Below are 19,669 nucleotides of genomic sequence, written 5' to 3'. Positions count from 1 at the left end.
GATGAGGACAGTTACTAGCTGATGAGGACAGTTACTAGCTGATGAGGACAGTTACTGGCTGATGAGGACAGTTACTAGCTGATGAATACAGTTACTAGCTGATGAGGACAGTTACTGGCTGATGAATACAGTTACTAGCTGATGAGGACAGTTACTAGCTGATGAGGACAGTTACTAGCTGATGAGGACAGTTACTGGCTGATGAATACAGTTACTGGCTGATGAATACAGTTACTAGCTGATGAGGACAGTTACTAGCTGATGAATACAGTTACTGGCTGATGAGGACAGTTACTGGCTGATGAGTACAGTTACTAGCTGATGAGGACAGTTACTAGCTGATGAGGACAGTTACTAGCTGATGAGGACAGTTACTGGCTGATGAATACAGTTACTGGCTGATGAGTATAGTTACTAGCTGATGAATACAGTTACTAGGTGATGAGGACAGTTACTGGCTGATGAGGACAGTTACTAGCTGATGAATACAGTTACTAGCTGATGAGGATAGTTACTAGCTGATGAATACAGTTACTAGGTGATGAGGACAGTTACTAGCTGATGAGGACAGTTACTGGCTGATGAGGACAGTTACTGGCTGATGAGGTCAGTTACTGGCTGATGAGGACAGTTACTAGCTGATGAGGTCAGTTACTGGCTGATGAGGACAGTTACTGGCTGATGAGGACAGTTACTAGCTGATGAGGACAGTTACTAGCTGATGAGGGCAGTTACTGGCTGATGAATACAGTTACTAGCTGATGAATACAGTTACTAGCTGATGAGGATAGTTACTAGCTGATGAATACAGTTACTAGGTGATGAGGACAGTTACTAGCTGATGAGGACAGTTACTGGCTGATGAGGACAGTTACTAGCTGATGAGGTCAATTACTGGCTGATGAGGACAGTTACTGGCTGATGAGGACAGTTACTAGCTGATGAGGACAGTTACTGGCTGATGAGGACAGTTACTAGCTGATGAGGACAGTTACTAGCTGATGAGGACAGTTACTAGCTGATGAGGGCAGTTACTGGCTGATGAATACAGTTACTGGCTGATGAGGACAGTTACTAGCTGATGAGTACAGTTATTGGCTGATGAGGATAGTTACTGGCTGATGAGGACAGTTACTGGCTGATGACAGTTTCTAGCTGATGGGGACAGTTACTAGCTGATGAGGACAGTTACTAGCTGATGAGTACAGTTACTAGCTGATGAGGACAGTTACTAGCTGATGAGGACAGTTACTAGCTGGTGAGGACAGTTACTGGCTGATGACAGTTTCTAGCTGATGAGGACAGTTACTGGCTGATGAGTACAGTTACTAGCTGATGAATACAGTTACTAGCTGATGAGGACAGTTACTAGCTGATGAGGACAGTTACTGGCTGATGAGGACAGTTATTAGCTGATGAATACAGTTACTAGCTGATGAGGACAGTTACTGGCTGATGAATACAGTTACTGGCTGATGAGTACAGTTACTGGCTGATGAGGACAGTTACTAGCTGATGAGGACAGTTACTAGCTGATGAGGACAGTTACTGGCTGATGAGGACAGTTACTAGCTGATGAGGACAGTTACTAGCTGATGGGGACAGTTACTAGCTGATGACAGTTACTAGCTGATGAGGACAGTTACTGGCTGATGAGGACAGTTACTAGCTGATGACAGTTTCTAGCTGATGAATACAGTTACTAGCTGATGAGGACAGTTACTGGCTGATGAGGACAGTTACTAGCTGATGAGGACAGTTACTGGCTGATGAGGACAGTTACTAGCTGATGAGGACAGTTACTAGCTGATGAGGACAGTTACTAGCTGATGAGGACAGTTACTGGCTGATGAGGACAGTTACTAGCTGATGAGTACAGTTACTAGCTGATGAGGACAGTTACTAGCTGATGAGGACAGTTACTAGCTGATGAGGACAGTTACTAGCTGATGAGGACAGTTACTGGCTGATGAGGACAGTTACTAGCTGATGAGGACAGTTACTGGCTGATGAGGACAGTTACTGGCTGATGAATACAGTTACTGGCTGATGAGGACAGTTACTAGCTGATGAGGACAGTTACTGGCTGATGAGGACAGTTACTAGCTGATGAGGACAGTTACTGGCTGATGAGTACAGTTACTAGCTGATGAATACAGTTACTAGCTGATGAGGACAGTTACTAGCTGATGAGGACAGTTACTGGCTGATGAGGACAGTTACTAGCTGATGAGGACAGTTACTGGCTGATGAGGACAGTTACTAGCTGATGAGGACAGTTACTGGCTGATGAGGACAGTTACTGGCTGATGAGGACAGTTACTGGCTGATGGGGACAGTTACTAGCTGATGAGGACAGTTACTAGCTGATGAGGACAGTTACTGGCTGATGAGGACAGTTACTGGCTGATGAGGACAGTTACTAGCTGATGAGTACAGTTACTATCTGATGAGGACAGTTATTAGCTGATGAATACAGTTACTAGCTGATGAGTACAGTTACTAGCTGATGAATACAGTTACTAGCTGATGAGGACAGTTACTGGCTGATGAGGACAGTTACTAGCTGATGAATACAGTTACTGGCTGATGAGGACAGTTACTAGCTGATGAGGACAGTTACTGGCTGATGAGGACAGTTACTGGCTGATGAGGACAGTTACTAGCTGATGAGGACAGTTACTAGCTGATGAGGACAGTTACTAGCTGATGAGGACAGTTACTGGCTGATGAGGACAGTTACTAGCTGATGAGGACAGTTACTGGCTGATGGGGACAGTTACTAGCTGATGAGGACAGTTACTAGCTGATGACAGTTACTAGCTGATGAGGACAGTTACTAGCTGATGAGGACAGTTACTGGCTGATGAGGACAGTTACTAGCTGATGAGGACAGTTACTGGCTGATGAGGACAGTTATTAGCTGATGAGGACAGTTACTGGCTGATGAATACAGTTACTGGCTGATGGGGACAGTTACTGGCTGATGAGGACAGTTACTGGCTGATGAGGACAGTTATTAGTTGATGAGGACAGTTACTATCTGATGAGTACAGTTACTAGCTGATGAGGCCCGTTACTAGCTGATGAGTACAGTTACTAGCTGATGAGGACAGTTACTAGGTGATGAGGATAGTTACTAGCTGATGAGGATAGTTACTAGCTGATGAGGACAGTTACTAGCTGATGAGGACAGTTACTGGCTGATGAGGACAGTTACTAGCTGATGAGGACAGTTACTATCTGGCGAGGATAGTTACTAGTTGATGAGGACAGTTACTATCTGATGAGTACAGTTACTATCTGATGAGTACAGTTACTTGCTGATGAGGACCGTTACTAGCTGATGAGGACCGTTACTGGCTGATGAGGACAGTTACGAGGTGATGAGGATAGTTACTAGCTGATGAGTACAGTTACTAGCTGATGAGGACAGTTACGAGGTGATGAGGATAGTTACTAGCTGATGAGGACAGTCACTATCTGGCGAGGATAGTTACTAGTTGATGAGGACAGTTACTAGCTGATGAATACAGTTACTAGCTGATGAATACAGTTACTGGCTGATGAGGATAGTTACTGGCTGATAAATACAGTTACTAGCTGATGAGGACAGTTACTAGCTGATGAGGACAGTTACTAGCTGATGAGGACAGTTACTAGCTGATGAATACAGTTACTGGCTGATGAGGACAGTTACTGGCTGATGAGGACAGTTACTGGCTGATGAATACAGTTACTGGCTGATGGGGACAGTTACTAGCTGATGAGGACCGTTACTAGCTGATGAGGACCGTTACTGGCTGATGAGGATAGTTACTGGCTGATGAGGACAGTTACTAGCTGATGAATACAGTTACTAGCTGATGAGGACAGTTACTGGCTGATGAATACAGTTACTAGCTGATGAGGACAGTTACTGGCTGATGAGGACAGTTACTAGCTGATGAGGACAGTTACTGGCTGATGAGGACAGTTACTAGCTGATGAGGACAGTTACTGGCTGATGAGGACAGTTACTGGCAGATGAATACAGTTACTAGCTGATGAGGACAGTTACTGGCTGATGAGGATAGTTACTGGCTGATAAATACAGTAACTAGCTGATGAGGACAGTTACTAGCTGATGAGGACAGTTACTAGCTGATGACAGTTTCTAGCTGATGAATACAGTTACTAGCCGATGAGGACAGTTACTAGCTGATGAGGACAGTTACTAGCTGATGAGGACAGTTACTGGCTGATGAGGATAGTTACTGGCTGATGAATACAGTTACTAGCCGATGAGGACAGTTACTAGCTGATGAGTACAGTTACTGGCTGATGAGGATAGTTACTGGCTGATGACAGTTTCTAGCTGATGAGGACAGTTACTGGCTGATGACAGTTTCTAGCTGATGAGGACAGTTACTAGCTGATGAGTACAGTTACTAGCTGATGAGGACAGTTACTAGCTGATGAGGACAGTTACTAGCTGGTGAGGACAGTTACTGGCTGATGACAGTTTCTAGCTGATGAGGACAGTTACTAGCTGATGAGTACAGTTACTAGCTGATGAGGACAGTTACTAGCTGATGAGGACAGTTACTAGCTGATGAGGACAGTTACTAGCTGATGACAGTTTCTAGCTGATGAATACAGTTACTAGCTGATGAGGACAGTTACTAGCTGATGAGGACAGTTACTAGCTGATGAGGACAGTTACTGGCTGATGAGGACAGTTACTGGCTGATGAGGACAGTTACTAGCTGATGAGGACAGTTACTAGCTGATGAGGACAGTTACTAGCTGATGAGGACAGTTACTAGCTGATGAGGACAGTTACTGGCTGATGAGGACAGTTACTGGCTGATGAATACAGTTACTGGCTGATGAATACAGTTACTAGCTGATGAGGACAGTTACTAGCTGATGAGGACAGTTACTAGCTGATGAATACAGTTACTAGCTGATGAGGACAGTTACTAGCTGATGAGGACAGTTACTAGCTGATGAGGACAGTTACTAGCTGATGACAGTTTCTAGCTGATGAATACAGTTACTAGCTGATGAGGACAGTTACTAGCTGATGAGGACAGTTACTAGCTGATGAGGACAGTTACTGGCTGATGAGGACAGTTACTGGCTGATGAGGACAGTTACTAGCTGATGAATACAGTTACTAGCTGATGAGGACAGTTACTAGCTGATGAATACAGTTACTGGCTGATGAGTACAGTTACTAGCTGATGAATACAGTTACTAGCTGATGAGGACAGTTACTAGCTTATGATGACAGTTACTAGCTGATGAGGACAGTTACTGGCTGATGAGGACAGTTACTAGCTGATGAGGACAGTTACTGGCTGATGAATACAGTTACTAGCTTATGATGACAGTTACTAGCTGATGAGGACAGTTACTGGCTGATGAGGACAGTTACTAGCTGATGAGGACAGTTACTGGCTGATGAATACAGTTACTAGCTGATGAGGACAGTTATTAGCTGATGAGGACAGTTACTGGCTGATGGGGACAGTTACTAGCTGATGAGGACAGTTACTAGCTGATGACAGTTACTAGCTGATGAGGACAGTTACTAGCTGATGAGGACAGTTACTAGCTGATGAGGACAGTTACTAGCTGATGAGGACAGTTACTGGCTGATGAGGACAGTTACTGGCTGATGAGGACAGTTACTGGCTGATGAGGACAGTTATTAGCTGATGAGGACAGTTACTAGCTGATGAGGACAGTTATTAGCTGATGAATACAGTTACTGGCTGATGAGGACAGTTACTGGCTGATGAGGACAGTTATTAGCTGATGAATACAGTTACTGGCTGATGAATACAGTTACTGGCTGATGAGGACAGTTACTAGCTGATGAGGACAGTTACTGGCTGATGAGGACAGTTACTGGCTGATGAGGACAGTTATTAGTTGATGAGGACAGTTACTATCTGATGAGTACAGTTACTAGCTGATGAGGCCCGTTACTAGCTGATGAGTACAGTTACTAGCTGATGAGGACAGTTACTAGGTGATGAGGATAGTTACTAGCTGATGAGGATAGTTACTAGCTGATGAGGACAGTTACTAGCTGATGAGGACAGTTACTGGCTGATGAGGACAGTTACTAGCTGATGAGGACAGTTACTATCTGGCGAGGATAGTTACTAGTTGATGAGGACAGTTACTATCTGATGAGTACAGTTACTATCTGATGAGTACAGTTACTTGCTGATGAGGACCGTTACTAGCTGATGAGGACCGTTACTGGCTGATGAGGACAGTTACGAGGTGATGAGGATAGTTACTAGCTGATGAGTACAGTTACTAGCTGATGAGGACAGTTACGAGGTGATGAGGATAGTTACTAGCTGATGAGGACAGTCACTATCTGGCGAGGATAGTTACTAGTTGATGAGGACAGTTACTAGCTGATGAATACAGTTACTAGCTGATGAATACAGTTACTGGCTGATGAGGATAGTTACTGGCTGATAAATACAGTTACTAGCTGATGAGGACAGTTACTAGCTGATGAGGACAGTTACTAGCTGATGAGGACAGTTACTAGCTGATGAATACAGTTACTGGCTGATGAGGACAGTTACTGGCTGATGAGGACAGTTACTGGCTGATGAATACAGTTACTGGCTGATGGGGACAGTTACTAGCTGATGAGGACCGTTACTAGCTGATGAGGACCGTTACTGGCTGATGAGGATAGTTACTGGCTGATGAGGACAGTTACTAGCTGATGAATACAGTTACTAGCTGATGAGGACAGTTACTGGCTGATGAATACAGTTACTAGCTGATGAGGACAGTTACTGGCTGATGAGGACAGTTACTAGCTGATGAGGACAGTTACTGGCTGATGAGGACAGTTACTAGCTGATGAGGACAGTTACTGGCTGATGAGGACAGTTACTGGCAGATGAATACAGTTACTAGCTGATGAGGACAGTTACTGGCTGATGAGGATAGTTACTGGCTGATAAATACAGTAACTAGCTGATGAGGACAGTTACTAGCTGATGAGGACAGTTACTAGCTGATGACAGTTTCTAGCTGATGAATACAGTTACTAGCCGATGAGGACAGTTACTAGCTGATGAGGACAGTTACTAGCTGATGAGGACAGTTACTGGCTGATGAGGATAGTTACTGGCTGATGAATACAGTTACTAGCCGATGAGGACAGTTACTGGCTGATGAGGATAGTTACTGGCTGATGAATACAGTTACTAGCCGATGAGGACAGTTACTAGCTGATGAGGACAGTTACTGGCTGATGAGGACAGTTACTGGCTGATGAATACAGTTACTGGCTGATGAATACAGTTACTAGCTGATGAGGACAGTTACTAGCTGATGAGGACAGTTACTAGCTGATGAATACAGTTACTAGCTGATGAGGACAGTTACTAGCTGATGAGGACAGTTACTAGCTGATGAGGACAGTTACTAGCTGATGACAGTTTCTAGCTGATGAATACAGTTACTAGCTGATGAGGACAGTTACTAGCTGATGAGGACAGTTACTAGCTGATGAGGACAGTTACTGGCTGATGAGGACAGTTACTGGCTGATGAGGACAGTTACTAGCTGATGAATACAGTTACTAGCTGATGAGGACAGTTACTAGCTGATGAATACAGTTACTGGCTGATGAGTACAGTTACTAGCTGATGAATACAGTTACTAGCTGATGAGGACAGTTACTAGCTTATGATGACAGTTACTAGCTGATGAGGACAGTTACTGGCTGATGAGGACAGTTACTAGCTGATGAGGACAGTTACTGGCTGATGAATACAGTTACTAGCTTATGATGACAGTTACTAGCTGATGAGGACAGTTACTGGCTGATGAGGACAGTTACTAGCTGATGAGGACAGTTACTGGCTGATGAATACAGTTACTAGCTGATGAGGACAGTTATTAGCTGATGAGGACAGTTACTGGCTGATGGGGACAGTTACTAGCTGATGAGGACAGTTACTAGCTGATGACAGTTACTAGCTGATGAGGACAGTTACTAGCTGATGAGGACAGTTACTAGCTGATGAGGACAGTTACTAGCTGATGAGGACAGTTACTGGCTGATGAGGACAGTTACTGGCTGATGAGGACAGTTACTGGCTGATGAGGACAGTTATTAGCTGATGAGGACAGTTACTAGCTGATGAGGACAGTTATTAGCTGATGAATACAGTTACTGGCTGATGAGGACAGTTACTGGCTGATGAGGACAGTTATTAGCTGATGAATACAGTTACTGGCTGATGAGGACAGTTACTAGCTGATGAGGACAGTTACTGGCTGATGAGGACAGTTACTAGCTGATGAGGACAGTTACTAGCTGATGAGGACAGTTACTGGCTGATGAGGACAGTTATTAGCTGATGAGGACAGTTACTGGCTGATGGGGACAGTTACTGGCTGATGAGGACAGTTATTAGCTGATGAGGACAGTTACTGGCTGATGGGGACAGTTACTGGCTGATGAGGACAGTTACTAGCTGATGAGGACAGTTACTAGCTGATGAGGACAGTTACTGGCTGATGAGGACAGTTATTAGCTGATGAGGACAGTTACTGGCTGATGGGGACAGTTACTGGCTGATGAGGACAGTTACTAGCTGATGAGGACAGTTAGTAGCTGATGACAGTTACTAGCTGATGAGGACAGTTACTAGCTGATGGGGACAGTTACTGGCTGATGAGGACAGTTACTGGCTGATGAGGACAGTTACTGGCTGATGAGGACAGTTATTAGTTGATGAGGACAGTTACTATCTGATGAGTACAGTTACTAGCTGATGAGGACCGTTACTAGCTGATGAGTACAGTTACTAGCTGATGAGGACAGTTACTAGGTGATGAGGATAGTTACTAGCTGATGAGGACAGTTACTGGCTGATGAGGACAGTTACTGGCTGATGAGGACAGTTACTAGCTGATGAGGACAGTTACTAGCTGATGAGGACAGTTACTAGCTGATGAGGACAGTTACTAGCTGATGAGGACAGTTACTAGCTGATGAGGACAGTTACTGGCTGATGAGGACAGTTACTAGCTGATGAGGACAGTTACTATCTGGCGAGGATAGTTACTAGTTGATGAGGACAGTTACTATCTGATGAGTACAGTTACTATCTGATGAGTACAGTTACTTGCTGATGAGGACCGTTACTAGCTGATGAGGACCGTTACTGGCTGATGAGTACAGTTACTAGCTGATGAGTACAGTTACTAGCTGATGAGGACAGTTACGAGGTGATGAGGATAGTTACTAGCTGATGAGGACAGTTACTATCTGGCGAGGATAGTTACTAGTTGATGAGGACAGTTACTATCTGATGAGTACAGTTACTGGCTGATGAGGACAGTTATTAGCTGATGAATACAGTTACTGGCTGATGAATACAGTTACTGGCTGATGAGGACAGTTACTAGCTGATGAGGACAGTTACTGGCTGATGAGGACAGTTACTGGCTGATGAGGACAGTTATTAGTTGATGAGGACAGTTACTATCTGATGAGTACAGTTACTAGCTGATGAGGCCCGTTACTAGCTGATGAGTACAGTTACTAGCTGATGAGGACAGTTACTAGGTGATGAGGATAGTTACTAGCTGATGAGGATAGTTACTAGCTGATGAGGACAGTTACTAGCTGATGAGGACAGTTACTGGCTGATGAGGACAGTTACTAGCTGATGAGGACAGTTACTATCTGGCGAGGATAGTTACTAGTTGATGAGGACAGTTACTATCTGATGAGTACAGTTACTATCTGATGAGTACAGTTACTTGCTGATGAGGACCGTTACTAGCTGATGAGGACCGTTACTGGCTGATGAGGACAGTTACGAGGTGATGAGGATAGTTACTAGCTGATGAGTACAGTTACTAGCTGATGAGGACAGTTACGAGGTGATGAGGATAGTTACTAGCTGATGAGGACAGTCACTATCTGGCGAGGATAGTTACTAGTTGATGAGGACAGTTACTAGCTGATGAATACAGTTACTAGCTGATGAATACAGTTACTGGCTGATGAGGATAGTTACTGGCTGATAAATACAGTTACTAGCTGATGAGGACAGTTACTAGCTGATGAGGACAGTTACTAGCTGATGAGGACAGTTACTAGCTGATGAATACAGTTACTGGCTGATGAGGACAGTTACTGGCTGATGAGGACAGTTACTGGCTGATGAATACAGTTACTGGCTGATGGGGACAGTTACTAGCTGATGAGGACCGTTACTAGCTGATGAGGACCGTTACTGGCTGATGAGGATAGTTACTGGCTGATGAGGACAGTTACTAGCTGATGAATACAGTTACTAGCTGATGAGGACAGTTACTGGCTGATGAATACAGTTACTAGCTGATGAGGACAGTTACTGGCTGATGAGGACAGTTACTAGCTGATGAGGACAGTTACTGGCTGATGAGGACAGTTACTAGCTGATGAGGACAGTTACTGGCTGATGAGGACAGTTACTGGCAGATGAATACAGTTACTAGCTGATGAGGACAGTTACTGGCTGATGAGGATAGTTACTGGCTGATAAATACAGTAACTAGCTGATGAGGACAGTTACTAGCTGATGAGGACAGTTACTAGCTGATGACAGTTTCTAGCTGATGAATACAGTTACTAGCCGATGAGGACAGTTACTAGCTGATGAGGACAGTTACTAGCTGATGAGAACAGTTACTGGCTGATGAGGATAGTTACTGGCTGATGAATACAGTTACTAGCCGATGAGGACAGTTACTAGCTGATGAGTACAGTTACTGGCTGATGAGGATAGTTACTGGCTGATGACAGTTTCTAGCTGATGAGGACAGTTACTGGCTGATGACAGTTTCTAGCTGATGAGGACAGTTACTAGCTGATGAGTACAGTTACTAGCTGATGAGGACAGTTACTAGCTGATGAGGACAGTTACTAGCTGGTGAGGACAGTTACTGGCTGATGACAGTTTCTAGCTGATGAGGACAGTTACTAGCTGATGAGTACAGTTACTAGCTGATGAGGACAGTTACTAGCTGATGAGGACAGTTACTAGCTGATGAGGACAGTTACTAGCTGATGACAGTTTCTAGCTGATGAATACAGTTACTAGCTGATGAGGACAGTACTAGCTGATGAGGACAGTTACTAGCTGATGAGGACAGTTACTGGCTGATGAGGACAGTTACTGGCTGATGAGGACAGTTACTAGCTGATGAGGACAGTTACTAGCTGATGAGGACAGTTACTAGCTGATGAGGACAGTTACTAGCTGATGAGGACAGTTACTAGCTGATGAGGACAGTTACTGGCTGATGAGGACAGTTACTGGCTGATGAATACAGTTACTAGCTGATGAATACAGTTACTAGCTGATGAGGACAGTACTAGCTGAATGAGGACAGTTACTAGCTGATGAATACAGTTACTAGCTGATGAGGACAGTTACTAGCTGATGAGGACAGTTACTAGCTGATGAGGACAGTTACTAGCTGATGACAGTTTCTAGCTGATGATACAGTTACTAGCTGATGAGGACAGTTACTACTGATGAGGACAGTTACTAGCTGATGAGGGACAGTTACTGGCTGATGAGGACAGTTACTGGCTGATGAGGACAGTTACTAGCTGATGAATACAGTTACTAGCTGATGAGGACAGTTACTAGCTGATGATACAGTTACTGGCTGATGAGTACAGTTACTAGCTGATGAATACAGTTACTAGCTGATGAGGACAGTTACTAGCTTATGATGACAGTTACTAGCTGATGAGGACAGTTACTGGCTGATGAGACAGTTACTAGCTGATGAGGACAGTTACTAGCTGATGGAGGACAGTTACTAGCTGATGATACAGTTACTGGCTGATGAGGACAGTTTACTGGCTGATGAGACAGTTACTGGCTGATGATACAGTTTACTGGCTGATGGGGACAGTTACTAGCTGATGAGGACCGTTACTAGCTGATGAGGACGTTACTGGCTGATGAGGATAGTTACTGGCTGATGAGGGACAGTTACTAGCTGATGAATACAGTTACTAGCGGATGAGGACGTTACTGGCTGATGAATACAGTTACTAGCTGATGAGGACAGTTACTGGCTGATGAGGACAGTTACTAGCTGATGAGGACAGTTACTGCTGATGAGGGACAGTTACTAGCTGATGAGGACAGTTACTGGCTGATGAGGACAGTTACTGGCAGATGAATACAGTTACTAGCTGATGAGGACAGTTACTGGCTGATGAGGATAGTTACTGCTGATAAATACAGTAACTAGCTGATGAGGACAGTTACTAGCTGATGAGGACAGTTACTAGCTGATGACAGTTTCTAGCTGATGAATACAGTTACTAGCCGATGAGGACAGTTACTAGCTGATGAGGACAGTTACTAGCTGATGAGGACAGTTACTGGCTGATGAGGATAGTTACTGGCTGATTGATACAGTTACTAGCCGATGAGGACAGTTACTAGCTGATGAGTACAGTTACTGGCTGATGAGGATAGTTACTGGCTGATGACAGTTTCTAGCTGATGAGGACAGTTACTGGCTGATGACAGTTTCTAGCTGATGATGACAGTTACTAGCTGATGAGTACAGTTACTAGCTGATGAGGACAGTTACTAGCTGATGAGGAACAGTTACTATCTGGTGAGGACATTTACTGGCTTATGCAGTTTCTAGCTGATGAGGACAGTTACTAGCTGATGAGTACAGTTACTAGCTGATGAGGACAGTTACTAGCTGATGAGGACAGTTAGCTAGCTGATGAGGACAGTTACTAGCTGATGACAGTTTCTAGCTGATGATACAGTTACTAGCTGATGAGGACAGTTACTAGCTATGAGGACAGTTACTAGCTGATGAGGACAGTTACTGGCTGATGAGGACAGTTACTGGCCTGATGAGGACAGTTACTAGCTGATGAGACAGTTACTAGCTGATGAGGACAGTTACTACTGATGAGGACAGTTACTAGCTGATGAGGACAGTTACTAGCTGATGAGGACAGTTACTGGCTGATGAGGACAGTTACTGGCTGATGAATACAGTTACTGGCTGATGAATACAGTTACTAGCTGATGAGGACAGTTACTAGCTGTGAGGACAGTTTACTAGCTGATGAATACAGTTACTAGCTGATGTGACAGTTTACTAGCTGATGAGACAGTTACTAGCTGATGACAGTTTCTAGCTGATGAATACCAGTTACTAGCTGATGAAGGACAGTTACTAGCTGATGAGACAGTACTAGCTGATGAGGACAGTTACTGGCTGATGAGGACAGTTACTGCTGATGAGGAACATTACTAGCTGATGAATACAGTTACTAGCTGATGAGGACAGTTGACTAGCTGATGAATACAGTTACTGGCTGATGATACAGTTACTAGCTGATGAATACAGTTACTAGCTGATGAGGACAGTTACTAGCTTATGATGACAGTTACTAGCTGATGAGGACAGTTACTGCTGATGAGACAGTTACTACTGATGAGGACAGTTACTGGCTGATGAATACAGTTACTAGCTTATGATGACAGTTACTAGCTGATGAGGACAGTTACTGGCTGATGAGGACAGTTACTAGCTGATGAGGACAGTTACGGGCTGATGAATACAGTTACTAGCTGATGAGGACAGTTATTAGCTGATGAGGACAGTTACTGGCTGATGGGGACAGTTACTAGCTGATGAGGACAGTTACTAGCTGATGACAGTTTACCTAGCTGATGAGGACAGTTACTAGCTGATGAGGACAGTTACTAGCTGATGAGGACAGTTACTAGCTGAGAAGGACAGTTACTGGCTGATGAGCAGTTACTGGCTGATGAGGACAGTTACTGGCTGATGAGGACAGTTATTAGCTGATGAGGACAGTTACTAGCTGATGAGGACAGTTATTAGCTGATGAATACAGTTACTGGCTGATGAGGACAGTTACTGGCTGATGAGGACAGTTATTAGCTGATGAATACAGTTACTAGCTGATGAGGACAGTTACTAGCTGATGAGGACAGTTACTGGCTGATGAGGACAGTTACTAGCTGATAGGACAGTTACTAGCTGATGAGGACAGTTACTGGCTGAGTGAGGACAGTTATTAGCTGATGAGGACAGTTACTGCTGATGGGGACAGTTACTGGCTGATGAGGACAGTTATTAGCTGATGAGGACAGTTACTGGCTGATGGGGACAGTTACTGGCTGATGAGGACAGTTACTAGCTGATGAGGACAGTTACTAGCTGATGAGGACAGTTACTGGCTGATGAGGACAGTTATTAGCTGATGAGGACAGTTACTGGCTGATGGGGACAGTTACTGGCTGATGAGGACAGTTACTAGCTGATGAGGACAGTTACTAGCTGATGACAGTTACTAGCTGATGAGGACAGTTACTAGCTGATGGGACAGTTACTGGCTGATGAGGACAGTTACTGGCTGATGAGGACAGTTACTGGCTGATGAGGACGTTATTAGTTGATGAGGACAGTTACTATCTGATGAGTACAGTTACTAGCTGATGAGGACCGTTACTAGCTGATGAGTACAGTTACTAGCTGATGAGGACAGTTACTAGGTGATGAGGATAGTTACTAGCTGATGAGGACAGTTACTAGCTGATGAGGACAGTTACTGGCTGATGAGGACAGTTACTAGCTGATGAGGACAGTTACTAGCTGATGAGGACAGTTACTAGCTGATGAGGACAGTTACTAGCTGATGAGGACAGTTACTAGCTGATGAGGACAGTTACTGGCTGATGAGGACAGTTACTAGCTGATGAGGACAGTTACTATCTGGCGAGGATAGTTACTAGTTGATGAGGACAGTTACTATCTGATGAGTACAGTTACTATCTGATGAGTACAGTTACTTGCTGATGAGGACCGTTACTAGCTGATGAGGACCGTTACTGGCTGATGAGTACAGTTACTAGCTGATGAGTACAGTTACTAGCTGATGAGGACAGTTACGAGGTGATGAGGATAGTTACTAGCTGATGAGGACAGTTACTATCTGGCGAGGATAGTTACTAGTTGATGAGGACAGTTACTATCTGATGAGTACAGTTACTGGCTGATGAGGACCGTTACGAGCTGATGAGGACCGTTACTGGCTGATGAGGATAGTTACTAGCTGATGAGGACAGTTACTAGTTGACGAGGATAGTTACAAGCTGATGAGTACAGTTCCTGGCTGATAAGTAGTTACTAGCTGATTTCATACATTTCACCTGGCCCATCGAGTCTGTACCGGCTCTTGGAAAGAGCACTCTACCCAACCCCACACCTCCATCCTATCCCCATAACCCAGTGACCCCACGCAATTCCCATGGCAATTTTGGACTCTAAGGCAATTTAGCATGGCCGGTCCACCTAACCTGCACGTCTTTGGACTGTGGGAGGAAACCGGAGGACCCGGAGGAAACCCACGCAGACATGGGGAGCATGTGCAGACTCCACACAGACAGCGTCCCAAGCCAGGAATCGAGCCTGGGACCCTGGAGCTGTGAAGTAATTGTGCTAACCACTGTGCTACCGTGCTGCCCCAGTTACACATTGTGGGTCTGCAGTTAATATTCTCTTTGATACATCACCCAGGAAACTACCATAAATAGCCCTTGTGACCTCTATGACACAGAGTGTATTGTACATTTAGTTACAATCGCACAATCTGGGGGCGGTACCTTATCATTCCCGTTCGGCATTTCTCCTCTATTTTGGACGCTGTAGTGATGAGTTTTCAAGGTCAGTGGTAAATCAGCAAACAGCATGAATAAATGGATGGACAAAATACCATTTTCAGACTGAATTTTAGTTATTTATTCCTTATGACATCAGAAATATTAGATTATGCAAACCTTCTGTGATGTGAGCCCCACCTCACTTACATCTCGGTATTACTGAGCTGACTAGCACTAACCTTACGCATTAGATGCTGCGTGGTTCATGTATTGAGTATGTCAACAGAGTATGCCACACCCTCATAGATGCTCTGAAAGGAGGCAGACGGATTGAAAGTTTAACTTGTTTTCTCTCTCCACAGCCAGGCCCGCTGCGCCTTTCCGCATTTTCTGTTTTATCTCAATGCCCTCCTCTGGCTAAAGGGAGACTCAGATTTTTCTGCCTCTTCTAGTTCTGCAGAATCTGGTGCAGACTGTGTTTTTTTCCCAGACAGAGAAAGAGAATGTCAAAAACTCTACCTCTATTCCCACCACCCACTTCTTCCCAATTAGCTTTCCGTGGAAGGACTGGCTCGCTGGGTGTCCATTCAAAAGCACCACTATAATGATTAATATCACACTTCCCCTTTGTGTGGTTGCTGCACCAACAACGTTAGCAACTCGCAATACCCCTGCTGTAATTAGTGCATAGGAACCATTCTAATATATAATGTGACATATCAACAATATGATTGATGATCCTCATTGCCTCAAACCAATATAGTACATGAGAAACATCATTCTGAGATTATTTCCGTATAAACTAGTTGGCTGTGAGCACGTAGCTCGTTTACCTTTGGTAAACTGAATGTAACAACACGGTTATATCAGAAAATAAATTAGTTAAAATTCCCTCTCAGGCGAATTGGGAAAAAGGTGACAAACATATTCCTGAAAAACTAGGGAGTTGGTTTATTCATCGCTGTGATCGATTGTTTAGCCAAACAGACATACACAAGCAGTAATGGATTGGATGGGTGGAGAGGGAAACGACACTAGGAAGTGCTGAGGGTTTTGGCAAAGGTGATATCATGACCGTACAGGCTTGGAGGCCGAATGGCCTATCCCTGTGCTGTACTGTATTTTGTTCTAATGGGGAATGTGTAATGCTACTTCATAGCCTTATTGAAAAGAATTAAGCAGCAAAAGGTTACTGTTATTTGGACTGCTTGTCCCCATTTTCTGTACAAGGAATGCCTGTGATTTTAGGCTGCAGTCTGGAGATTTGCAGTCTGATGTAGTGCATTGCATTTTTCAGAAATTGTTCTACTTTTAAGTACAGGCACCTGCAAATTCCTCCTCGTTTCAGTTTAGTTCTGAGTTGTCAGGACTGGGACCGCGGGGTGCGAGCAGCTCCCCCCCCCCCCCCCACACACACACATGCACAAAAAGGCCAAATCTACGACAGGAGTCTTGAGAAGCCTGGAGCATTTTCAAGCCTTCTTTGTCTGCTAACCTTTTGAAGTGAATATAGGTGTGTTGGCCAATCGTACCGCGAACTGTAGGCTCAGGCAGAGGCCATTCAGCCCCTCAAGCCAAGGCATTCACTAACACTGATAGTAAAAGGTTAGTTTTAATGACCTAATGAACTAACTTTATTTTGTTTTTGTTGATGTGTAAGTTAGCTTTGAATTTTGTTCTACTTGCAGTATTGTTGGAAGTGTAAATGAATGCAGATTTACAGAGCCTTCTCTGTACATTTTTCAGCTGAGGAGAAGAGGCAACTGGCAGAAGAGAAAGCTTCCGAGATCGAGGAACAGAACAAGGTGATAGCAGTGGAAAAGCAGATGCAGAAAACTCCCTGGCTGAAGCTCTGCCAGCTCTGGAAGCTGCCAGTAGCATTGCAGAGTTTGGAAAAGTCTGATGTCACTGAGATCAGTAATCCCTGGAGGAAAACCAGTCTGCTTCTAAATTCTCACCCTTGTTTTGAATCCTTCCTCTGTTGTTTGCTTGAATGCTTTCTCTGTTATCGCTTCCAGCTGTGTAATCCTCAAAATTATCAACATTCCTTCATTATGTATATTCCTATTTTAATCTCTCCACCTTTGGTTACTGTGCTGTCACTTGCCTGGGCCCTAACTCTGGAATCTCCTTCCTGAATTCCTCCACATTTAGGATCCATCGAATCCATAGAAAGCCGACAGTGCAGAAGGAGGTCATTCGGCCTATCAAGCCTGCACTCTGCCTCGCCCACTCTCTCCTGCCCTATCCCCGTATCCTGTGCACTGACATGTCTTTCCGCTAACCTGTCCATCTTCAGACTGTGGGAGGAAACCGTAACACCCGGAGGGAAACCACGCAGACACGGGGAGAACGTACAGTCGCCCGAGGCCGAATTGAACCCGGGTCCCTGGCGTTGTGGGTAGCAGTGCTAATCACTGTTCCTTAAAAGCTCCTTAAACGTTCCTCTAACCAAGATTTTGGGCATCATCCCCAATACCTCCTAATGTGGTTTAATGTCAGTATCTGTTCTGTAATACTCTTGTGAAGGGCTATCTATATAATTACAAGTTGTTGTCATATTGGCAGCTGCCTTCACAGCAATCTTTATTTAAAAATATTTTTATTCTCCTTTTTCACATTTAATAAAATTTACATCCACCAACAAATAATCACCATAACAAATCCAATGGCAAACCGCTGGCCAGCCCCCACCACCCAAAAAGCCCCCCACCCTGCCCGACCCACCCCCCAAACAGCCCCCCACCTCTCCGACCCACCCCCCAAACAGCCCCCCACCCTGCCCGACCCACCCCCCAAACAGCCCCCACCCTGCCCGACCCACCCCCCAAACAGCCCCCACCCTGCCCGACCCACCCCCCAAACAGCCCCCCACCCTGCCCGACCCCAACCCCCAAACAGCCCCCCACCTGTCTGACCCACCCCCCAAACAGCCCCCACCCTGCCCGACCCCCAACGCCCCACCCCCCAAACAGCCCCCACCTGCCCGACCCACCCCCAAACAGCCCCCACCAGCCCGACCCACCCCCAAACAGCCCCCCCACCCTGTCCCTACCCACCCGCCAAACAGCCCCACCCTGCCCGACCCACCCCCCAAACAGCCCCCACCCTGCCCGATCCACCCCCCAAACATCCCCCCACTGCCCGACCCACCCCCCCAAACAGCCCCACCCTGCCCGACCCACCCCCCAAACAGCCCCCCACCCTGCCGACCCACCCCCCAAACAGCCCCCCACCCTGCCCGACCCACCCCCCAACAGCCCCCCACGCTGCCCGACCCACCCCCCAAACAGCCCCCCACCTCTCCGAACCCCAAAAGAGCCCCCCACCCTGCTGACCCACCCCCAAACAGAGCCCCCCACCCTGCCCAACCCACCCCAAAACAGCACCCCACCCTGCCCAACCCACACCCCAAACAGCCCCCCACCCTACCCAGCCCCCAAACAGCCCCCATACCTGCCCGAACCACCCCCCAAACAGCCCCCCACCTCTCCGACCCACCCCACAAACAGCCCCCACCTCTTCGATCCACCCCCCAAACAGCCCCCCACCCTGCCCGACCCACCCCCCAAACAGCCCCCACCGCTCCGACCCACCCCCCAAACAACCCCCACCCTACCCGACCCACCCCCCAAACAGCCCCCAACCCTGCCCAACCCACCCCCCCAAAAAGCCCCCACCCTGTCCGACCACCCCCCAAACAGCCCCCCCCTGCCGACCCACCCCCAAACAGCCCCCCACCCTGCCCTACCCACCCCCCAAACAGTCCCCCACCCTGCCCAACCCACCCCCCAAACAGCCCCCACCCTGCCCAACCCACCCCCCAAACAGCCCCGCACCTCTCCGACCCACCCCCAAAACAGCCCCCACCCTGCCCGACCAACCCCCCAAACAGCCCCCACCCTGCCCGACCCACCCCCCAAACAGCCCCCACCCTGCCCGACCCACCC

At 46.1% G+C, this 19,669-nt stretch overlaps 1 protein-coding gene across 1 annotated transcript in view; it reads left to right on the top strand.

Annotated features, from left to right (window-relative positions):
- LOC119977131 (dynein heavy chain 10, axonemal-like) overlaps window positions 1-19,669 on the top strand; it is a 552,876-nt gene that overhangs the window by 408,556 nt on the left and 124,651 nt on the right. The window contains 3 exon segments of the mRNA XM_038817763.1: window positions 17,466-17,543; window positions 17,546-17,591; window positions 17,593-17,634. Of these exon segments, the coding sequence (XP_038673691.1) occupies window positions 17,466-17,543; window positions 17,546-17,591; window positions 17,593-17,634 (166 nt within the window).

The sequence above is a fragment of the Scyliorhinus canicula genome, chromosome 1, assembly GCF_902713615.1.
Source record: "Scyliorhinus canicula chromosome 1, sScyCan1.1, whole genome shotgun sequence".
Lineage (NCBI taxonomy): Eukaryota > Metazoa > Chordata > Chondrichthyes > Carcharhiniformes > Scyliorhinidae > Scyliorhinus > Scyliorhinus canicula.
The sequence above is the reverse complement of the archived record's forward strand: the minus strand, read 5'-3'. Positions and strand labels throughout refer to the sequence as shown.